Raw genomic sequence first — 22076 nt, forward strand, 5'->3', positions numbered from 1 at the left:
AAAAATTTAGAAAAATTATTTCAAAATACAAATTTTAAAAATAAATCATAAAAATGGCTGAATTTTATTTGGAATGAACCTGAATTTCGAAATGTGAGAGAAAGAATCAAATATGCTTAATAAAAAAAGAGAGATTTATAAATATATACTAAACTCAATCGAGGAGCTAAAATTTTTAGAGCTAATTTTTTAAAAACTACTGGTTTCGTTTGGCGTAATTTGAATCGTAGAATCGAAACATGGAAAAAAATTGGCATGTTATTGCAGAAAAAGTCCGATTTTGTGTCAAAATACCTATGTTAGAACAATGCTATATATAAATCTAATACATATCCTAAGTCGCGCTTTCGAGACATGAAAAACTGTCAATCGGCCCAGTAGAACGGGAAGATGTAAAACTATCCATTAAGAAAACGAGTTTTAAAAAATTCTCTCACCGGAAATTGAGTTATTACTTAGCTTGACAGCTTCAGTTTACACACATATTTCGTACATCTTTAGAGTTGACATCCGTTTGGGTTCCGAAACCTCTCCTTCACACATGTTAAGGTAGCGGGAACACTTCAATCATTTCATCGCAAATTTTTTAAATAACAGGTAAATTTTGAATTTCGAGATAACAATGTATGATGAATTTCCTCGAAGGCTCATTTCCGATGCTTCAGACACTCGCTGATTACTAAAATTTCATTTTGGTTATATGGGGTTGTCGGCTATATGTACTGGTTTCAAATATTAAATACTGTATGGGAAAATGAGCATATTCAGCCAAACAAACAATATATAGATTCAAAAATTAAATGCATGAGGCTGTAAACATAAAAAAATTAGCATCTAGAAAAATTCTGCATAGCAACATTAGGAACGAAATGGGTCAAATATAAAATGATATCCTACACAGCTTGTATTTCTATTTTATATTTATAGATTTCCCAAGAGAAAATAGGATTGCATTTAGATTTTGGAAATTTAGTAGATGACATTATTTGAATAACATCAGGCCCAAAATAGACCCAAGAACCATCAGGCCCAAGAAGAACTTCAAGCGTCCGAGCCCAAAATGCCAATTGTTCCATCATTTACCACCTATGGAAGCAGTGACAAAATATCGCGCAAATAGATTTGAAAAAGACCGTAAACATGCAGGAATGATCGTTCTTTATGTCTGCTAGCATGACGCCACAATACAATCACAGTATATTAATTATTTTCGACTTACAACATTTGTAGGAAAAGCGGTATATCGGCAAATAATTTATAGTTGGCTATACACTGAAGTGACAAAACTCATGGGATAGCAACATGCAAATATACAGATGGCAGTAGTATAGCGTAGAAAATGTATAAATGCGAAGTGCTTTGGCAGGGCTTTCATTTGTGTTCAAGTTATAATGTGAAGAGGCTTTGACGTGATTATGGCCGCCCGACGAGAATTAACAGACTTTGAACGCGGAATGGTAGTTCGAGCTAGACGCATGGGTCATTCCATTTCGGATATCGTTAGGGAATTCAACATTCCGAGATCCACAGTGTCAAAAGTGTGCCGAGAGTATCTACTTTCAGGCATAACATCCCACCATGGACAGCGCAGTGGCCGACCACCTGCATTTAACGACCGAGACCAGCGACGTCTGCGTAGAGTTGTCAATGCTCACAGACAAGCAACACTGCGTCAAATAACCGCAGAAATCAATGTGGGACGTACGAGGGACGTATCCGATAGGACAGTGCGGCGAAATTTATCTTCCTTGGACTATGCCAGCAGAAGACCGACTCGAGTGCCTTTACTGACAGCACGACATCGCCTGCAGCGACTCTCCGTGGGCTCGTGAGCATATCGATTGGTCCCTAAACGAATGGAAAACCGTGGCTTGGTCAGATGAGTCACAATTTCAATTGGTAAGAGCTGATGGTAGGGTTCGAGTGTGGCGCAGACCCCACGAAGCCATGGACCCAAGTTGTCAACAAGGCACTGTTCAAGCTGGTGGTGGTTCCATAATGGTCTGGGCTGTTTTGCATGGCATGTACTCGGTCCTCTGGTGCAATTGAACCGATCATTGACTGGAAATGGTTACCTTCAGCTACTTGGAGATCACTTACAGTCACTCAGGGACTTCACGTACTCAAACAAAGATGGGATTTTTATGGATGACAATGCGCCATATCACCGGGCCACAATTGTTCGCGATTGGTTAGAAGAACATTCTGGACAATTCCAGCGAATGATCTGGCCACCTAGATCGCCCGACATGAATCCCATCGAAAATTTATGGGACATCATCGAGAGATCAGTTCGTGCCCAAAACCCTGCACCGTCAACACTTTCATAATCATGGACGTCTATAGAGGCAGCATGGCTCAATATTCCTGTTGGGGACTTCCAACGACTTGTTGAATCCATGCCGCGTCGAATTGCTGCACTTCGCTGGGCAAAAGGAGGACCGACAAAATATTAGGAGGTATCCCATGACTTTTGTCACTTCAGTGTATAACTGGTAAGCTGCTGGTAAGATCATAAAGATGTGCATCTTTCTGAAACATTTGCACAATGGCAGTACCGTCTCATTGAGCTTAGAATGTGTCCACAGAGAGGACTCATTCAACGTGCTGGTGACTGGGTACTTCAGTAGTTAAGCGGGAGACGTCGACCACGGATATTTTCGTGTTTACCTAACAGGCAAATGGAAAGAAGACGTAGGTTTTGCTCTGTGTTACCCCGTTGCCAATGTATTAAATTGGTCTCATGACCTTTCAAACGACCTTCACAACAATGGGCGACTGGGCATTTTACGGATGAATTAAGATTTTGGTCAACAGACTGATTTTAGATGATTATCTATCTGGAAAGCTCTTAAACTCTTTATCTCGCCAACAATATTGCGAAACGAACGAATGTGGAGATTAGGCAGGGATTCTTGGCAACAGCGGCATGGGCCTTTGCATTTTTATCTTGCATCCAAATTTCATGTCACTACAGTACAGTCAATAGATTTACAGATTATGATGTTGTCCGTTAATTTCTCACTGCCATGCGTACTGATGGCATTTCTGTGGATGATAAGGCCAAAATTTGCAGAACCACAGTCGACCAAAATTTATCTCCAAATGGAATGATCAACGAGATTCCCCGGTTTGAATACAATAAATTATGTATTATGTATGCTTGGAAAATGCTCATTTTCTCTCCATTACGCTTCCTGGAAGCTTTGCGAGCTAAGAATATGTCCGCTTTGCGAATGCGCACAGATTAACCAGCCCCTTACAGATGATCTTACTCAGGGTACAAATTGACGCTATCCGGAGTGTTTTTCAGCGTATGCCACCATAAAGAATATTGATAGACCTTTCACAAAGAATGTTTTTTCTGCTCAGAATGTTTACCTTTGTTATTTAATTATTTTATTATAATTTTCTTTGCATTTCCCCACACTAGAATCTTGCGTTACGCTCTATGATTTGTCAGAATTTTAATGAATTCGAATAAATACTTTTTTAACCCTTTTTTTGTTTTTACTTTTTTACGTAATTTTTAGACTGGAGTGTATTTTCGACTTTTTGTTAAACATGTGTATTTTCGAGTAGAGATAGACAGTTGAATAAAATTCATTCTGGACAAATTATGCAAAATTCTTCTGTTTCAGCGTAAGCCGCTCTGCTGTAAGTTGCACTTCGGAAAAGATGCATTAAATTGTCTTTATCCTTGTAACTACACTCTTAAATATACATTGCTATGTTAATTTGCTTAATTCCTTACCCGCAGGAAAACACATAGAGGTACCCCTCACTTTATGAAATGCATTTTTACGGAATCCTTAAAGTACTGTTTTTTGGTCAATGAAAACGATTTTTGCTTTTATGAAAACGCTAAAAAGCAAAAAGAGCTTTCAGCGTTTGTTTTATGAGAGCGACGAAATGTAACTGATTATGATAAATGTATTTAAGCAATAGTTGAAAGATACTTCAATAACCTGCAAAAAAAGTTTTGATATAATGAAAATAATGGCATTCTTGGCAATCAAACTTTCTAATTTTAACTTTCGACATTTGGTCAGAAGAAGCATACAGATTTTAGATACAGTTATCTGATGGGCACAAAAACGATAAAATATTGACTGATGACCTTCGTCCTTATACACCGTTGGCCCTCTATTTCCCATTACCGAATCTCTAGCAATTCGTTACATCATCAGTACCATCATCATTACAGCTTCCAGTTAGATTAACTTTCTGTTTATAAAAGGTTGCTTATGTTTATATGGTACGTGTGCATTTATTATTCATTATTTCATTTACTTTTAGTTTCAGATATGTTATATATATAGTTTGATAGATTCCTTCTGTAGATTTATGACTGTTTAAAGCCATTCTACATGTAAAAAGAGACAATTCCTTCTTTGGCTTTAAACTATTAGCTCAACGTTTCATGGAAAGCCTAACTTTAGTAAAGCGGAGTGTATCTTTTACATGTAGGCCTTTGTATACGAATGAATACGTATGTATGTATGTTTCTGATTATTTTAGTTTCAGATTTTTAAAGCGGAATTTTCTTTTTGTGAGTATTTTTAATTTTGATTTTTAATTAATTCCTTTTTTATTTCTTTGTATCAAGTAAAGAAAGTATCTTAACTGCGAAACATTTCGGGTATCCTGTTTTAACAAAAATATACATTTTGTCCCGAATCCATTTGGACGGTGTTTTTGCTTGACATTTGCATGGCATACAAAATAAAGGACTCCTTTTACCAGGAGCGATTGTAAAATGAATCTAAAATGGATTGGAAAGGGATTTTTTCGTAACGTCTGTATGTACGTACGTACGCGTACGTATGTATGTATGTGTGTATATATGCATGTATCTCGCATAACTCAAAAACGATTAGCCGTAGAACGTTGAAATTTTGTACATCGGACTGCTATAACATCTAGTTGTGCGCCACCCTTTTTTACTGCATTCGGCAATACCCAAGACGCACGCATATATGTATATATGCACTCACTTCCTTACTCGGCTTCAAACAGGGCTTACCCTGCCCTATTTTGCGCAGTTATTGGTACAGAAATGTTTTAAATTACGGAAGTATTCATGTTTTACAATGGCAAATTTGAGAAAAAACATTTTGGCCAAATAGCGAAATCTAATTTTTAATACGTTCTCCCGGCTCCTATGCTTATATTTGGGAAAGTTTTATACTCATCAGGGGAAAAAATTAAAATAAAGTACGAAGATATATTTTTAAAACATCTTACATAAGATGTGAGTGCATTATACACGAAAGAAAAGTTTATTAAAAGATTTAATAAAAAACAATCTGAAAGGTTTCAGATTTTAAATTACGTCCAAAGGGGCGTTTTTTGTAACGTTTTGTGGGTTACCTTTATTTATAAAATATTATGTTCTTTACACTTAAACCATAAAGTTCAGTTCAATAGCAATGTCGCAAAATAATTTTAAAATGAGCCTATCTTTAGAATTTCCGATACACAGTTCCGCGCGCTGGAGATAAAAAGGTTTCCCCTCCCCGTAGAGTGTTGCCATTGCTCGCTTAGAAATCCTTGAGTTTGTTAATCAAAAATTCGTTAAAGTTTTACAAAATAAGAAATCGATCATAAAACAAATTCCAAATTTCAAATTTGGCCTTCCACGTGCTCATATTCGTAGGCATGAACCTTATAAGGTCCATGTTCGTAGGAGGATGACGTCATTCAAAATTCGATAGCTCTATGTACCGTTGTTTTATCACAATGTGAGAAATATGCATACATTTATGCAGATTTTTCATTATCTAATTTCTTCAAATATAATGCAGGACTCTAACATTGGGTGGCAACAATTTGAAAAGTGAAACGGGCATTTATAGTGATTCAACGCAAAACCGCAAAACGAAAACAATAGTCCCTCAGGGACAAAACCCATTTGGACTAATTATAAGACATTTGATTCCTGTAGGACAAAAACTGACAAGGATATTTAATTTCAAAATTTGCAGTTTTAATGTCATTTTCAATTTACTTTAAGAGATTGATAAGTTAAGATAGAATAATTCAAGGAAATAAGTTTAAATGAAGTGCAACAAAATTGCGCACAATTTAATGGGCCGTAGAAGGAAGCCATGTTGTGACTGCACAGAACTTTCGCTTAATATTATATGGCATGAAATAGTTTTTATATTATATTAATGTAACAAAATACGAATTTTTAACTTTGGGCTATAATTATGAAAAATTTCTAATGTTAAATTTCATAATTATTTTCCTTATAATGCTCGTTAAGAGATTCACGCCTATCAATAATTAATTAATCTATGATTCCTATTTTTGATTCCTGCTGCTTTAAAACTGCTCAAAACTCAATCTCCTCAAAATACAGGCTTCAATACGACATTTATTACAACTTTCGCTGCTTTTATCACATTTTTCGCGTACATTATCCTACAGAACAATAGTCTCGGACACAAATTACATGCATTGATCTGATGCATGATCTGAAAACATCTGTCGCGAAATCCAGAAATGTTTTTTTAACAAAAATGAAAATTTTTGTCAACAAAATCAAAAAAATATTTTTGCTGAAATTAAAATTTTGCTTGCTAAATATTTATCAAAACATGCATAAACAATAAGAATACAAAAGAAAAAAAATCAAATATATGTTTATTTTTTACTTGAAATCTAAAATTTGATACCTGCACGATATTTTTGGAATAACACTCGGTAATTCGAATATATAGAGAGCTAAGTATTAAATTTTCAAACTGATTTATTTCAAATAATTTTAATCTATTTAATTTATCTTTAAGTAACTTACTTTAATTTAAACTAAAAATAATACAAATTATGAAAACTTTTCAAGTTGGAAGAAACTTGATAATAATTATTGACAACCTAGTTTCCTTTTCTTATTTGATAAAGTTTTCTTCGGGCATCCTCAGAACTCAGATGTCTCCAGTCGGGATTTGTGAAGACCATTCCGATTATTTAAACCTCAATATTCCTGCTGAAAATATTAATATACCTGTAGACCCACTAGAGGTTTTGGAAATACCTTATAATTTAAAATTGTATGAAGATAGGAAAAAAATACGCACTAGATATCGTTACGAAATGTCCAGGCGCTGTAAGATAGCTTCTTCGCAAAGCAGGTTTAAGGTTGCCATGAAACGGCAAGGGTAGGCAGAATTGCCACATTTGCCGAGAAATCGCCCATTTGACGATATTTGGCGACAAATTGGCGATATACCATGGGCGGATGGAGAATCTTCTGGAACGAATTCTTACCAGTTTAGCCCAGAATGTTCTCGAACACAAGCCAAAACCTATATAAACCCTGCTGGTACGCGGAGAGTCAGCGCGAGATAATTAGTCTCGAGTTAGTTAGTCCGTGCGGAGTCGATCAAGTTGACAGCCGGGCAGGGAGTGCCGAGTGGGTCGTCGAGTACATCGAAAGAGTCTCTTAGTGTATCGTGGTTAGTGTATCGTCGAGAGAGTGTGTTGAGCTCCGGAAACGACTGAACCGTAGAGTCGAGAGCTGTGCTCTGTGTGTCATCGAGTGCATCGCGAGTTGTAGAGTGGAGTGTCTCGAGAGTACGTGGAGTTCCGAGAACGACCGAGTAGAGCCAGGAGCTGTACTCTGGTGCTTTGCAGTGAAGCTGTCTCCACCGTTATAGCCTGATAACCTGAAGGCTTTGTCGCTGATTGTTCCAGCGAGTGTATAGTAGATCTTCGACGACTGTAAAAAGTGACTTTTGGAGCTGTCCTGATTAATATTGGCTAAATAAAGTGTGTTTCGATACTTCATCTAGTGTCGTCGTTATTCACTCCAAATCTACGAACCCCGTACGAACGTGAAGGAAGAAAATAAAGCAACAATATTTACCTGAAAATAAATGCCTTGTTACTATTGAACAATAACTATCCTGAACCGGAATGGATGCGTGTACTTACAGATGGCTCTAGAGTGAATAATGCTGGTGGCGCAAGTGCATATTGTAAACTGTTTTCGCAGTATGCCCCAGTGGGTCATCATCTTTCGAGCTTTTATGCAGAAGTTGATGTTGTCTTTTGGGCTGTGTCTAATTTGAAATCTAGAATTTACTATTTTACAAAGGCCGTCAGTCTTGTTGATTATAAGTCGGTCATAGAGGCAATAGCTCTTCAACACCACTCTGAGCCTTCTTTTGCGTCAAAAATAAAACAAGATATCAGGGAACTAAATAGCAAAAGTACAGAATTTCAGTGGATACCATGCCACGTAGATATTGATGGTAATGAAAAAAGCAGATCTCTTGGCAAAGAGGGGTACAGAGTTATTTAATGATCACAGTTCCATTCCTTTGGATTCCTTTAGAAGAACTATTTGAGACTCAACAACGTATGTGAGACTCAACAGACTTATGTGAGCTTACAATATAGAACTATCAATTAAATCGAAGGGTAAACTCTGGGAAAATATCAGGAATGGGGTTCAGTCGCAGGCCACGTAGAGAGTTGTGGCTGATTTCAGACTGGGTACAGGGCACGACTACTTAGCCGAACATCTCAGCATAACAGGCATACTGCCTGATAGCCAATTAAAATCCAATGCCCTATTTGTAAAACAGACACTATGAATAAGCAGTACTTGCTCGTCAGTGCGAACTTTGACCGTAAGGTATAACATAGTGGGGACGTTTCTCCTGCTGTATTAGATTGCCAGGGATCTTATGTCTTGACCACACAGTTGCTTTATTTCTAATCAATGAAGATTTTTTAAGTCTTAATTTTTGATAGTGTAAAAACTTAATCTTTAATTTTGTAATTTTTTTTTTTTTTTTTTTTTTTTTTTTATATATATAATTTTGAATACACTGTTTGGTTTTTGGCGAGTGGCCTCAAGTAAATAGGTTAATATTTAAAAAAAGCCGTTGGAAACAACAACAAAATTTTCTTCGACCCATAAAGAAAAATGCATATTGTTGCTTTATTTTTCTTCCTTTAGTACGTTCGTTACGGGGTTCGTGCGGATTTGGAGTGAATAACGACGACAGTACTCGATGAAGTATCAAAACACAATTTATTAGCCAGTATTATTCACGACAGCTCCAATAACATGTTTACACAGTCTTCGAAGAACCACAATAAACACGCTGGCACGATCAGCCTTCACGCTATCAGGCTATAACGGGGGGAGACAGCTTCACGGCAAAGCACCGGAAAACAGCTCCCGACTCTGCTCGGTCGTTCTCGGAACTCCACGTACTCTCGAGACTCTCCACGCTACAACTCGCGATACACTAGAGTACAGCTCCCGACTCTTCGATTCAGTCGTTCCCGGAGCTCAACACACTCTACTCGACGATGCACTAACCGCGATACACTAAGAGACTCTTTCGGTGCACTCGACGATCCACTCGGCATTCGCTGACTGACTATCAGCTCGATGGACTCTTTAACTCCTCATAGATTGACTAATTAACTTATTGAATCTCCGCGTACTTGTGTTCGAGAACATTCTGGGCTAAACCGGTAAAAATTCGTTCCAGAAGGTTCTCCATCCGTCCATGGCATATCGCCAAATAGGCGATTTCTCTCCAAATGCGGCAATCCTCCTTTCCTTTGTCATTTTCTGGCAACCCTAAACCTGCTTTGCGGGGAAGCTATCATACCGCGGATGTACATTTCGTAACAATATATTTTCACGTTCTTTTTTCCTTGCTATATACTTGACGCTTGATGGCGTTTTGATAAAGCTTTTAGTCTTTGACTAAACTCATTAAAAGTCATCACGGACTGTAGATGCTAATCGGTCAATCGAGTTTTTTAATTCTTAATTTTCAACAGTGAAAAAAAAACCTGTTCACATATAAATGTATTCCTAAACAAAAGCGATTATTCTCACTGCAAAGATTCGTAACAAAGCACATTTATTTTTTGATAAGTACATATAAAAATTATTCAAATCCTTATCTTCAAATCAATACAATTTATATCCCATTGTGAATTAATTATCTCTGCTTATAGATTTTTTGCTCAGTTATTCAAGTTCATGTTTAATGCTAATGAAAATAATGTAAAATCGGACTTCAAAATAATTAAAATCGTGAAATCTTTGCAACACCGTTCACAAACATATAATTCAAATGTATTCGAGGGTCATATATTATTGCTTCGGAGACCGTATTCGGCCTGCCTGTCTCTAGTTTCAATCCACTGCTGTAGAATGTTCTACTAAATTAAATGAAGTTCTAACTCTTCTGTTTTACGCTTTATAATTTCTATAACTGCCAGATCAAACATTTTGTTGTTGGATCTTCCACATATTTCCATCTCTCGTGAGTTGCTTTAAATCAGTAGATCTCCTTTTTTTTTTTCCCAATAGCATTAAATATTGTTTTCAGAAAGAGCAGTTAAATCATTCAATATTTCATCATTTCTATAGTTTCAGTTTAAATCTTTGAATAGTCTGGAAAATTTGCATTTCTAATTGTATGGCATCTTTCGATTTAAATGTATGTATTTTCCTTCCTGTTCAAATGATTTAAATTCTTTGAATAACTCTCTTCAAAAACAAACGAAAGGGGGTGGAACCTTTCGGATCTAAACAGAATTTTTATTTTTCATTTCTGCCAGACATTCAGGAATTTTTTAGTACATTGTATTTTCTTTTAAAAATTGATTTTCTAGTTTATGGTGACATTTAATGTTATATTATTTAATGGGACTTAAAAAATTTAACTTACAGAAATGTGTCCGTTTGTCTGTTTTCACCACTTGACAAAGAAAAAATTATTCGAAGTCAAAGTGCTCTTTTTCAATGTTGAAAAACGATTTTCCAACCGCATGATTTAATTCTTTAAGAGAATGCGCCATTAAGACTGCAAATATGAAAAAAAGATTAAGGTTAAAAAAGTTTTTATAAAATAAGCTTTTATTCAAAACTCATAAATTAATTAATAACTTAAAAAGGAAAATAAATCTATTTCAGCAAACAAGAGATTAAAAAGTTCACTTAGGAAATTTCACCTACAATTTTATATGATGAATAATAAAAGCGTTGGATACCAAATAGCGGAATATATAAATCGAATTGAATTGTTAAAAAATATAAATATTACTTTTATAAATTTAACAAGGTTCACCCCCATGTCTCTATTATTCACTTAAAAAAATAGTAAATAAATAATGTAAACTATTTAATCTCTTGTTGACATAAAACTATATAAGGTATTTCTTCCGCCTTCTTAGCGTGCCTTCGTGGTGTAGTGGTCTGCACACTGGGTTCGTATTCCAGAGGTCCGTGGCTCGATTCCCGGCGAAAGCGTTACTCATTTTTCATTTTTCCTGTTTCAAAATAACTTAATAACAACTATATAACAACTAACCTAATAACCTCTACAACTATATGATAAATTATTTTTAGCCCTAGGGAACGTTAGCTCAAAAGGGCTATTTGTCTCGAAACGGGATTTTGCACTGCATCACTGTAAAGACTCAATCACTTTTCAAATTATTACCACCAAATATTATCGCCCTCTACTATTTTAAGAGAAACTGAAGAATGTGCATGAATGTTGGTGTTTTTCTCGCAGTGTGAAAAAACGGCGGTTATGACTTTAACGAATTTTTGATTAACAAAATGATTTCAAAGCGAGCAATAGCAACACTGCAGAGAAAAAATTTTTTATCTCCAACGTGCGAGACTGTCTTTCGAAAATTCTAAAGATACGCTGTTTTTAAATATTTTGTTATATTGTCGTTGAATTGAATTTTATGTGGTTTAAATGCGAAGAACATGATATTTAATAAATAAAGGGAACACACAAAACGTTGAAAAAACTCCTCTTTGGGTGTAAAATTTTATTTTAATTTTTTAAAGCATTAACTATTTCATGAGCTTTAAATAAAAGCTTATTTTTATCATTATTCATTTCACGTCATTGCATGCTTAATAAACTCTTGGTCACTAACCTGCAAGCATTTCACTTTTTCGCTTCGCATCGTGAAAATGCGAATAAATGAATCATTGACAGATGAAGTTCTTCAGTTAGTTTCGAATTAGAACTTATTTAATTAGAAATTAGAATTTTATGCTTCAATAGCAGAATTTTTTTTTTTTTTTAGCGAAGGTGATAGTAAGCAAACGACCCTATTTCCGCCGCTATCTTTAATTTCTTTTTTTCTTTTTTAAAGTTCTAAAAAGGATTTGTTGCTTCGTGGATAATATTTCTCTTTTTTTCTCCCGCCTTTCCATACTAGAAGCAGTTCCGTGATCGGATGCATCAGGAGGCGTCAATTTACAGAATAAATATTTTGCACCTATAGCAACACTGACGCTGGTGGAACGTTTTTCTTTAACCTTGAGTGCCAAGCAGAGCAGAAGTTCATGGAAAGTTATGTTTCGATAACCTTGAACTCTCTTTAGCCAAACGATCGCCTGTTTAGTTTACATTCCAACTTTAGAGAAAAAATGTCGGTATGAAATTTTGGTTTTGCTTCTACATGGTTCTCTGCTTCTGCTGAATTTATTTTTCATTCTCAAATTTTTGAGAAAAAAAATTCATTATGTTTGTTTTCAAATATGATAAATTTGAAATAAACAATATTACAGATATATAGTACATTCAAATAGCGGCTTAAAAGCAGATTATTCAGATTACATTCTGGATTGCAATAAATTATCTGAATTGTAACAGAATCAAATGCTCATTATATTCATATCCAGTGTCTCACAAAAGTGATGGGACACTTGTGCTTTACAAAAGGAAACTGTAGTAAAATAAATTAAAAAAACATGTAAAAATTTTTGTGGGTGTGTTTCATACTTAAATTTAGTAACAATTATTACATAGCATACATTTTCTCAAAATATTAAAATATCAATTTAATAAAAATACAATTGTTTAGAACGGAGCAAAAAATTGCTCACATAAGTGATGGGACATTTACTTTTCCATCAAATATTTATCAAAAAATTTTACTTTTTAAAAGGTTTTAATATTTTGTTGGATTTCCTTTTACTTTTAAAACATGATTTAATCTTCTTGGGATGGATTCGACTAATTTTTTTGTGATTTCTGGAGTGATTTTACCCCATTCTTCTTGAAGCACATATTTTAATTGTTGTTTTGAAGAAACGGTGTGTTTGCGAATTCTTGATTCTAATTCTTGCCAAATATTTTCTATGGGATTTAAGTCTGGAGATTGCGGTGGTGTTTTTATTATTTCAGGACAGTTATACAGCAGCCAGAGTCTAACGTTCAAAGCAGTGTGCTTGGGGTCATTGTCCTGGCAGAATTTAAAATCGTTATGAAGGTTCAATTTTCGTGCTGAAGATTTCAAATTTTGATTTAAAATGTCTGTGTACTTGTACTGATTCATTATACTGTCAATAAAAACAAGATTGCCAACTCCAGCGGACGACCTACACTCCCATGCCATAACACCTCCTCCACCATATTTTACTGTTGGCACCAAGTTCTGATTGCGAAATTCTTCCCTGGGTTTTCTCCACACCCAAGATTCTACCGTCAGAACCAAATATATTAAATTTACTCTCATCAGCAAATATAATTTCATTCCAGTAATCAGAATTCTTATTTATGCTGGATTTTGCGAAAGCCAGTCTGAGTTTTCCATTCTTTTCACTTACGAAGAATTTTTTGCTAACTTCTCTACCGTGATATCCAGCAGATCAAATTACTCTTCTAATAGTCTCAGGATTAACAATTACTCCATATAATGCTTGTAAATCAGCAGCAACTTTAGGAGCACTCATTCTTGGATTTTTTTAAATATTTCGAACGATAATTCGCTTTATTCCATGGGATAGCTTTGATGGTCGACCTTTTATCCTGAATCATGTGATTCTTTTTATATCATTTAATGATATTGAAAACTGTTGAATAACTCAAGTTAACTCTTTCAGCAGTTTCTCTAATAGGTTTTCCACGTTCAATAGGCAAATTAATAACTTATTTTCGAATTTCAGGCAAAGTTTCTTTTCGTGTAGCATTCATGGCTGCACAGAGCTAAAAAAACACAAAAATTCCAAAACAAACTGGAGAGAAATACTGCAGACGATTTTATAAATTATTGCCAATTGCTTTTGAGTAAAAATACAAAAACCCAAAATATTTTTATTGTAGTATGTAGTAGTATCTAACGGTGTCCCATTACTTATGTGAGCCATTTTTGCTCCGTTCTAAACAATTGTATTTTTATTAAATTAATATTTTAATACTTTGAGAAAATGTATGTCATGTAATAATAGTTACTAAATTTAATTATGAAATACACCCACAAAAAATTTTTACATGTTTTTTTAATTTATTTTATTACAGTTTCCTTTTGTAAAGCACAAGTGTCCCATCACTTTTGTGAGACACTGTACGTAATAGCAATTAAGCATAACTTTATTTAACTTTGTGTTATTTTATGTACGTACTTTTAATTTTGATTTTTTAGTTACATGTATGATCTTTATTTTGTGTAAATATACGTATTTCAATGCATAATTATTTTGTTTATTAATTATAAAAATAATGTAAGCACACTACTGACCATTAAAATTGCAGTACCAGGAAGAAATGATCTGAAAAATGTCAAAATCACATGAAAGAAAGAAGAGGTTGCGATATGCAAATGATTATATTTCAGCGCATTTAGACGACACAGGAGGGAGGAACGACATAAAACAAAATTTTTGCAGTGGATTTCTCATTCGGAAAGCGCTTTATGAAGTCAGAATTTGCTCAGAATATCGTGTTATACCTCGAATAATAAGAAGAAATGTTTACCAGCAAATTCTGGAATTCCTTACAGGCAGGGTCGTTGCCTATCGAGATCGTTCCGTGATATTGCCTGGTCGACATCCAACCACTGTCATGCGAATGTGGAATCAATGGGTTTCTGAGGGTCATCATACTGAACAGCATGCAGGATCTCAACGCCCTCCCATGACTAACGCCTGTGAAAACAGGCCTATTATGAGGACAGCCCTGCAAAGCCATACAATCACATCGCGGACCATTAGTCAGGGAATGGGCATGTTTGCAGCACGCCCAGTATCCGTTCGTACTGTGCCTCGACGTTGGAAGCAACGTGGACTATCAGCATCGCGAACATTACCTCAGCTTCCCTTGACAATGCAGCACTGAGAGAGATGGCGACTCTGGTGCGCCGAACGACAAAGCTGGACACAGGAGTGGCACAATGTCGTCTTTTCAAACGAGTCCCGGTTCTGCATGTAGTATTCTGATGGCCGTCTACGTGTCTGGAGGCTCCGAGGAGACCGCACGTCGCATTCGATATCGGCATAGGGGTCCTGCACCTAGTGTGATGGTTTGGGCAACCATTGAGTACACGACACGCATATCTCTAATTTGAATCGCTGGTAATTTGAACGCAGATCGGTACATATTTTATGTCTTGCATCCAGTGGGTTGTGCCCTATATTCGAGGCCTGCCAAACGCGATCTTCCAACAAGATAATGCAACACCACATGTCGCGTGCCGTATTCTGACCTTCCTCGATACACTAGGTATTCAAGTGCTGCCCTGGCTCACACCGTCTCCAGATCTGTAACCTATTGAAAATATCTGGTCATGGGTTGTTGAGAGACTGGCTCTCCACCTCTCTCCAGCTAGTACGGTTGATGAAGAGTGGCATAGACTTGAAGCAGCATGGAATGAGTTGCCCTTTGTCATCCAAGCCCATTTCCACTTCATGCCTAACAGGGAAAGGGCCGTTTTAGCTGCCAGGGATGGCAGCTGTTTTTTATTTGCACATCATAGTTTGCAGTTATTTAAGTGCAATTACTGATATTATGATTATGTTGTATACCATGTTTAAAATTCAAGGATTCTATTAAAGAAAATATTCAAGGATAGCGATGAAGAAAACCATTCATCTAAATGGAATCGATGCAAGAAAAATTTTGGAAATCCTTCCCTTGGAGCCTAAAGTGTTTGTACAAATAAGTAACAATGTCCAACTAACACACACACGTATAAAATGGTAAATAAAATAAAAGAGGTATTCAAAATAGATGGAATTTGCCTCTTATTACTCATAATTTTGGTGCGAAACAAGAGGAATAATAAGAAGCCATAAATTAGTCTTCTAAATTTTCGTTTTCAAGAAAGAAAGCTTTCATCGCCATGTTATATAAGTTTGTATTTCAGATTCATATTAACGTATCCATACTCACGTATTCATATTTATGTATATTCATCATTACGTTATCAAAATAGCACTCACAGCTCCTTACATTACTTTGGGACTACTGAACACGTGAATGGTTGATGTTATTTTAGAATAGGAAAGCTTTTGCATTTTTCCAAAGTCACCTTATATCTTGACAATGAAGCCGCTCGCATTTTTTGGTAAGTTATTTCTCCAACTTTTCTTACTGAATTTCTTTAAGCAATACTGTTTTTTTTCAATACTGTTTCTTTATTTATTCGTTTGGATCAAATCTAAATTTTGAATCCTTTTATTAATCCCTATTTTAAAAATTTTTAACATAAATTATTTGCGATGTGAGCACAATATTCCACAGGGATTTTAAAAAAATTAAGTAAAAGATTTTTTTTTTCGGTTTTACATTTTTCTAATATTTCTTGTTTAAAGATCAAACAAATCGTCTGCAGGATTTCTATCTTTACGTAATAATAAGTTTTAAAACTAATCTTCAAAATTTTTATAGTAATTTACGAAACATCGCTCTGTTTCTTAAAAGTTAAACTAATCATTGTAAAATTTCGATTTTTGCACCATCAAATAAATCAAAATTTAATCTTCCGAATTTGTTCAACAATTTATATATATGTATATATTTTTAAAGGTATTTACTTTTTAACATCAAACGAATCGTCGTACAATTTCGACACTCAGTAATCAAAAATTAATCTTCCAAATGCAATTTTTGGAATTTCTAAAATATTTTACAGAATTTTACCATTCTGTTGCCTTTTCTCAGATCTCGTATCGAATTTCTGTAAATTCAGTCGTTCATGATTCAAAATCATGCAATGTTTCGCAAAAATTCATTTTAGAATCGTGTAATCTGGGCTGCACACGATCAATTCTCCTCAAGATACATGCCAGAAATGGGCTTAAGTTATGAAATTAAAATTTAGGGTATTTTATAATAAAATTGTAGCTTCACTTCTGGTATCAATTGTGGTAGAACTTTCCTCTGCTAATTTTTCTTAATGGTTCTACTAATTCTTCCAGCCCATCGACAGTAACACTAATCGCGTTTGTTCTGGGACGCCATCTTGTATCAGATTCAATTTGTATCAGATGTTTAACAGTTTTTTAAAGCATTTTTTAATTCCCATCGTAATGTTTAACATGACGAAAAGACATATATGTTTCCAATTATTCCAAAACATGTTACAACAATTGGATCTAGCGTAGCTGACGTAACTCCTACTATATTTAGCGAGTGATTATCACAACTTACAAATAATGCTTCATTACTTTTTCCTATAATTCTTTGCTGAACGCCAGCTATGTGCAATAAATCACCCAAAAAATTATTCTTTGATAGAAACATTTCTGGTGGTAACATCAATATCTACATGCCTACCTGCGAAATTTGCTCTCAGTAACCGATATCAGAAATCGAATCAAATAAAATTCCATAATATTCATTTCCTTGGATGTCATTTATTGGTTGATTATTAAAATTTGGCGGCCGAATTAATAAAGTCGAAGGGCTTATAATATGATAAAAGACTAAAATGTATTGTTTGTGATCGTTTTAAAATAACAAGCGGGAGCTGTACATTTAAAAAAATAGCGGGAGCTGTACGTTTAAAAAAATAAAAATATTTCACTATTTTAGAAAAATAAAGTGTTTAGAAAGAAAGAAGAAAAAAACGTTTGCACACGGTTATATTTGATAGATTTACTGCAAACAGTTTTTATAACATATTTTATCAGACAAATCAAGAAAGGAAATAATTAATTATATTACAGTAATTATTAATTTAGAATTTATTTCCCATAAATTGATCAAAATAAAAATTGAAATTTTCCGGAAAATTTTGTTTGTCTTGGGGACCATTTGGTGCCTCTTTGTGAGCGAAACCCGGAGCATGATAGGGCCCCCTTGCCCTCTCTCGCTCTTAAAAGTAGTTTTTACTTGTGCTATTTTTCGAGCAGTGCGTTTGGAATTGGTTTTCTCCTTATCAACTAAAAGTTACCTTCAAACGCTTAGACGTTTAATTGTTAGATGTGGAAGACCCCATACCATCTACAGTGAATGGACAAAAATATGGAAACACCTTGTGAAATGCATGTTTGAAAAGAAAGATTGATTTTAATGAAATATGTAGGTGGCGTTGGCGTTTTTGACTACTGACGCCACCTATACAACTTCGTAAATGTGCTAAACAGTTCAGTTGTTGTCGGAGTACTGTTATGTGAGGTTGTCATTGCATTATGTCAGAGTTAACACACTTCGAACGTGGGCAAATTGTTGGAGCACGTATGGTAGGTGCTTCCGTAAGCAAGGTAGCCGAGGTGTTTAGTGCTTCAAGAGGTACTGTATCGAAGATTTATTCCGCATATTTGAAAAGCGGAAAAACATCATCTGCTAAATCGCAGCGCGGACGAAAGTGTGTCCTGAGTGATCGTGACAGACGATCATTAAGGGCAATTGTGACGAAAAATAAGAAGACCACAGCTGCAAAAGTTACTGCTGAAATGAATGTTGTGTTACCGAACCCTGTGACTACCAAAACAATTAGAAGGGAGCTTCATAAACAGGAAATTGCTGGCCGTGCTGCAATTGAGAAGCCACTCATCAGTGATGCTGATGCCCGTAACAGGAAAAGGTGGTGTTTAAGTCATAAAGCCTGGACTATAGAGCAGTGGAAGCGAGTAATATGGTCTGACGAGTCTTCTTTCACATTGTTTCCCACTTCTGGCCGAGTTTACGTTTGGAGAGCGCCATCTCAAGCCTATAATACAGACTGCTTGTTGCCAAGAGTGAAACATGGCGGGGGTTCTGTTATAGTTTGGGCAGCCATATCGTGGTTCTATGCTAGCCCCATGATAACTGTGTCAGGGCACATGACTGCCAAGACTTATGTGAACATTTTGGCCGATCAAGTTCATCCCATGGTACAAACTTTGTTCCCCGATGGTGATGGTGTCTTCAAAGACCAAAGCCCCCGTTCACACAGCTCACATTGTCCAGGACTGGTTTTCTGAGCACGATAATTAGTTGTCCCATCTCCCCTGGCCACCACAGTCACCAGGCCTGAATATTATCGAACCTTTGTGGTCTACATTGGAACGGAAAGTGAGTTCTCGTTATCCACCGCCAACATCGTTATCTGAACTTGCCACCGTTTTGCAGGAAGACTGGTATAATATTCCCTTGGCAAACATACAGGAACTGTATTTATCCATTCAGAGAAGATTGCAAGCTGTTTTGGATGCCAACGAGTTTCCTACACCATATTAAGCAAAGAAACGTGTTTTTTTTTAAAGGTGTTTCCATATTTTTGTCCAACCCCTGTATTTCGACAATGGATCGAATTTCACAAGAGATGGCAGATTATCCTAAAGTTTAAATTGGGTTAAAAATCTTAGAACATGCTAGCATCCATAGGATCACATGGCAGTTTTTTGCGCCATCAGCTCTTTGGTGGAGAGAATGATAGGATCATATATTAGGAGTTCTGTAAAGGATTCTTCGCAAGGTTATGAGACCATTAACTCTCAGTCATGAAGAAAAGGTAACAATTTTATGCGATTGTGAAGCAAGAATGTATAGTCTTCCTTTGACATATGGCTCGGAAGGTGTTGTCGATTTTGTCCGATCACACCCATTCGTGCTTCTCCATGCGACTTGAGAAATTGGAGCTTCCTATCTGCATAATATAGATGTAAAGTAATTAAACAAAAGGCATTATTTACGGACGAAAACGGCCTACCTACGTAAAAGGTTTCGAATCGAATATCGCGGTCCATTACGGCACAAGTATGAATATATAAAAGGTTTACAACCTCTGAAAATAGATTCAATTTCGGTGTTGCTTTAATAATTGCTTTTGAGCATACTATGAGTCAGTGACGTCACGAAGTGCAAAACTTGGAAGAGTCAAACAGCTACGAAGATATACGTTTAGCAGTTTTATTTCCAAAACTACGCAATCGAGGAAAAGAAATAGAAGAAAATGAAGTAACTTATGCATACGAAGATAGGAATTACTAGATTTTTTTTTCAGAAAATACAGTGCCACAGCACAATTTGTAGCACTTAGTTTAAATGCAAAGATTTCTTCCATATTCCAATAACACTGAAATGCGGCGGTGAAATGCGCTGAGACTAAAAAGAGAAAATTTTTTTAACACTCATATGGGAATCTATATTTTATCTATGTATTAAGTAAATGAAATATTTATAATTACTTATATTACTACGGTTACAGATGCATTACATTATAATTACCATAATTACTCGCATATTCCTTCCCTCTTGTAAACTAATGTTGTTGTCTAAAAACCGAGAGGGGAATAATTTAATTTCCTTACAATAAGAACGTAACAAAAGAAAAGCATTCATGGATGACCTACCAGGAACTATTTTTATTCACTTAAAAGAAATCTGTATTCCAGTAGAATACATAGTAACATTAACTTTACAACATCCATTGAAATATCTCTATTTCTACTTCCCTCTATCCTTTGACTCTTGGCCACATTTATTGTAGTGCCCTGCTACCCCCTATGCCTCGTTCATTTAATGCTTCTGAAACGGTTGCCTGCTGCAGCTTGAAGTCGTTGATATCGTAGCTGTTGTGATCGTCTTCATCATTGTTCAATCTGTCTTCCATTGTTCAGGGATCTTCGGAATCATCAACAGATTGAAGCTATTGACTATTATTGCATCATCAATCAGAAGCCTTGCTACCAAAGTCTACAAGCAAATTAATTAATAAGAGGAAAACAACCATTAAGTGAACAAAGTCAATTTAAAATTAAGGGGTGTGAGATTCTCTACTGTGTACTTTAAGTTAGAGTTGAATGTGAAGAAGCTTAAGAACTGATTAGCGAATAATCGCTTTAGTTCGTGTGACAGGAAACAAGATAGAAGAGTGCTCTTTATTATTACAATCAGATGTAACAGAATTCCGTTTCCGGCTTCAACTTAAATTAAGAATTAAAACTTAACTAATCTTAACTAAAAAGATATAATCGAAGCTATCAAACATCTAACGGAGTTGGCCTCTTAACGCTAATTGACTGCGTAGCTATTAAGGGACTGAATTACCGCTCTTCCTCAATTTGCATTCAAACGTGATTCTAAAACTACGATCTGGACGGAAGAGGTAAGTTGAAATTAAGAAGCGATAGGAAAGGAAGTTCAACTTAAAATTTAACTGTTAGATAAATAAATATAATCCTTACAGGGGAGCTAGCTTTCTAAACACCTTGAAGAGGTTGAAAATTGTACGAATGCTTAAAACATTTCTAGAATCTTGTGCTACAGGGAAAAATATGCGAGTAAATACGATAATTATATACACAGTCAGAAAAAGATATAAATAAAATTTTAAACAAATATTAAAATAAAGCATAAGCGATAGGTAATTGAGAAAAACGTTTTCCTTTTCCTAAATTAAATTATGAGGAAACGTAAAAGCTAGATGTAAATTCATCACCGAGCTCTGCTTAATCTGTATTCCCGTTCGCGTTAATTAATAAGCCGCCTTTATTTGGTCCCATCCGGGGGTCGACGTAGAGAACTCTGCGAAGCTACTGGCTAGGATCTGTACCTAGGCAGTCTTGGCCACGGGGGTATAAAATTTATGAACTTGGTGGTTCTGAAGGCTCTGGGAAAGGTCACTTATTGGCCGGCCCCGGAGTCTGGCACGTCCTAGCGCGGCGTGGTACTATTAACCCGGGGGGTAACCCCTAGGGTCGCTGGGTAATGTCCCGCTGCGACGGGCTCGGGTAGGAGCATTTGACGACCGGTGCTGCCTGGGGCCAGTCTCCAGGTGGTGCGCTGCTCTTCTGGAGGGTAATAGTGGAGGTTGAACCTCCACGATGTGCCCAAAGGGGGAGTGGACCTGTAGTG

The 22076-nt window shown here is 35.8% G+C and overlaps 1 protein-coding gene across 5 annotated transcripts in view; it reads left to right on the plus strand.

Moving 5' to 3' along the window:
• The first annotated feature begins 4135 nt into the window (after positions 1-4135).
• Positions 4136-22076, plus strand: part of LOC118192197 (carcinine transporter-like) — a 59404-nt gene continuing 41463 nt past the window's right edge. The window contains exon 1 of one of the 5 annotated variants that reach the window (XM_035363104.2): positions 4136-4258. In XM_035363104.2, the coding sequence (XP_035218995.2) occupies positions 4256-4258 (3 nt within the window). In that variant the 5' untranslated portion in view covers positions 4136-4255. Of the gene's footprint in view, positions 4259-4359; positions 4497-12301; positions 12449-22076 lie in introns of those variants that run through there. The other 4 variants (XM_035363105.2, XM_035363106.2, XM_035363103.2 and 1 more) reach the window with 4 other exon arrangements.

The sequence above is a fragment of the Stegodyphus dumicola genome, chromosome 11 (assembly GCF_044657685.1).
Source record: "Stegodyphus dumicola isolate Sdum_Otavi_A_Nest chromosome 11, ASM4465768v1".
Classification (NCBI taxonomy): domain Eukaryota; kingdom Metazoa; phylum Arthropoda; class Arachnida; order Araneae; family Eresidae; genus Stegodyphus; species Stegodyphus dumicola.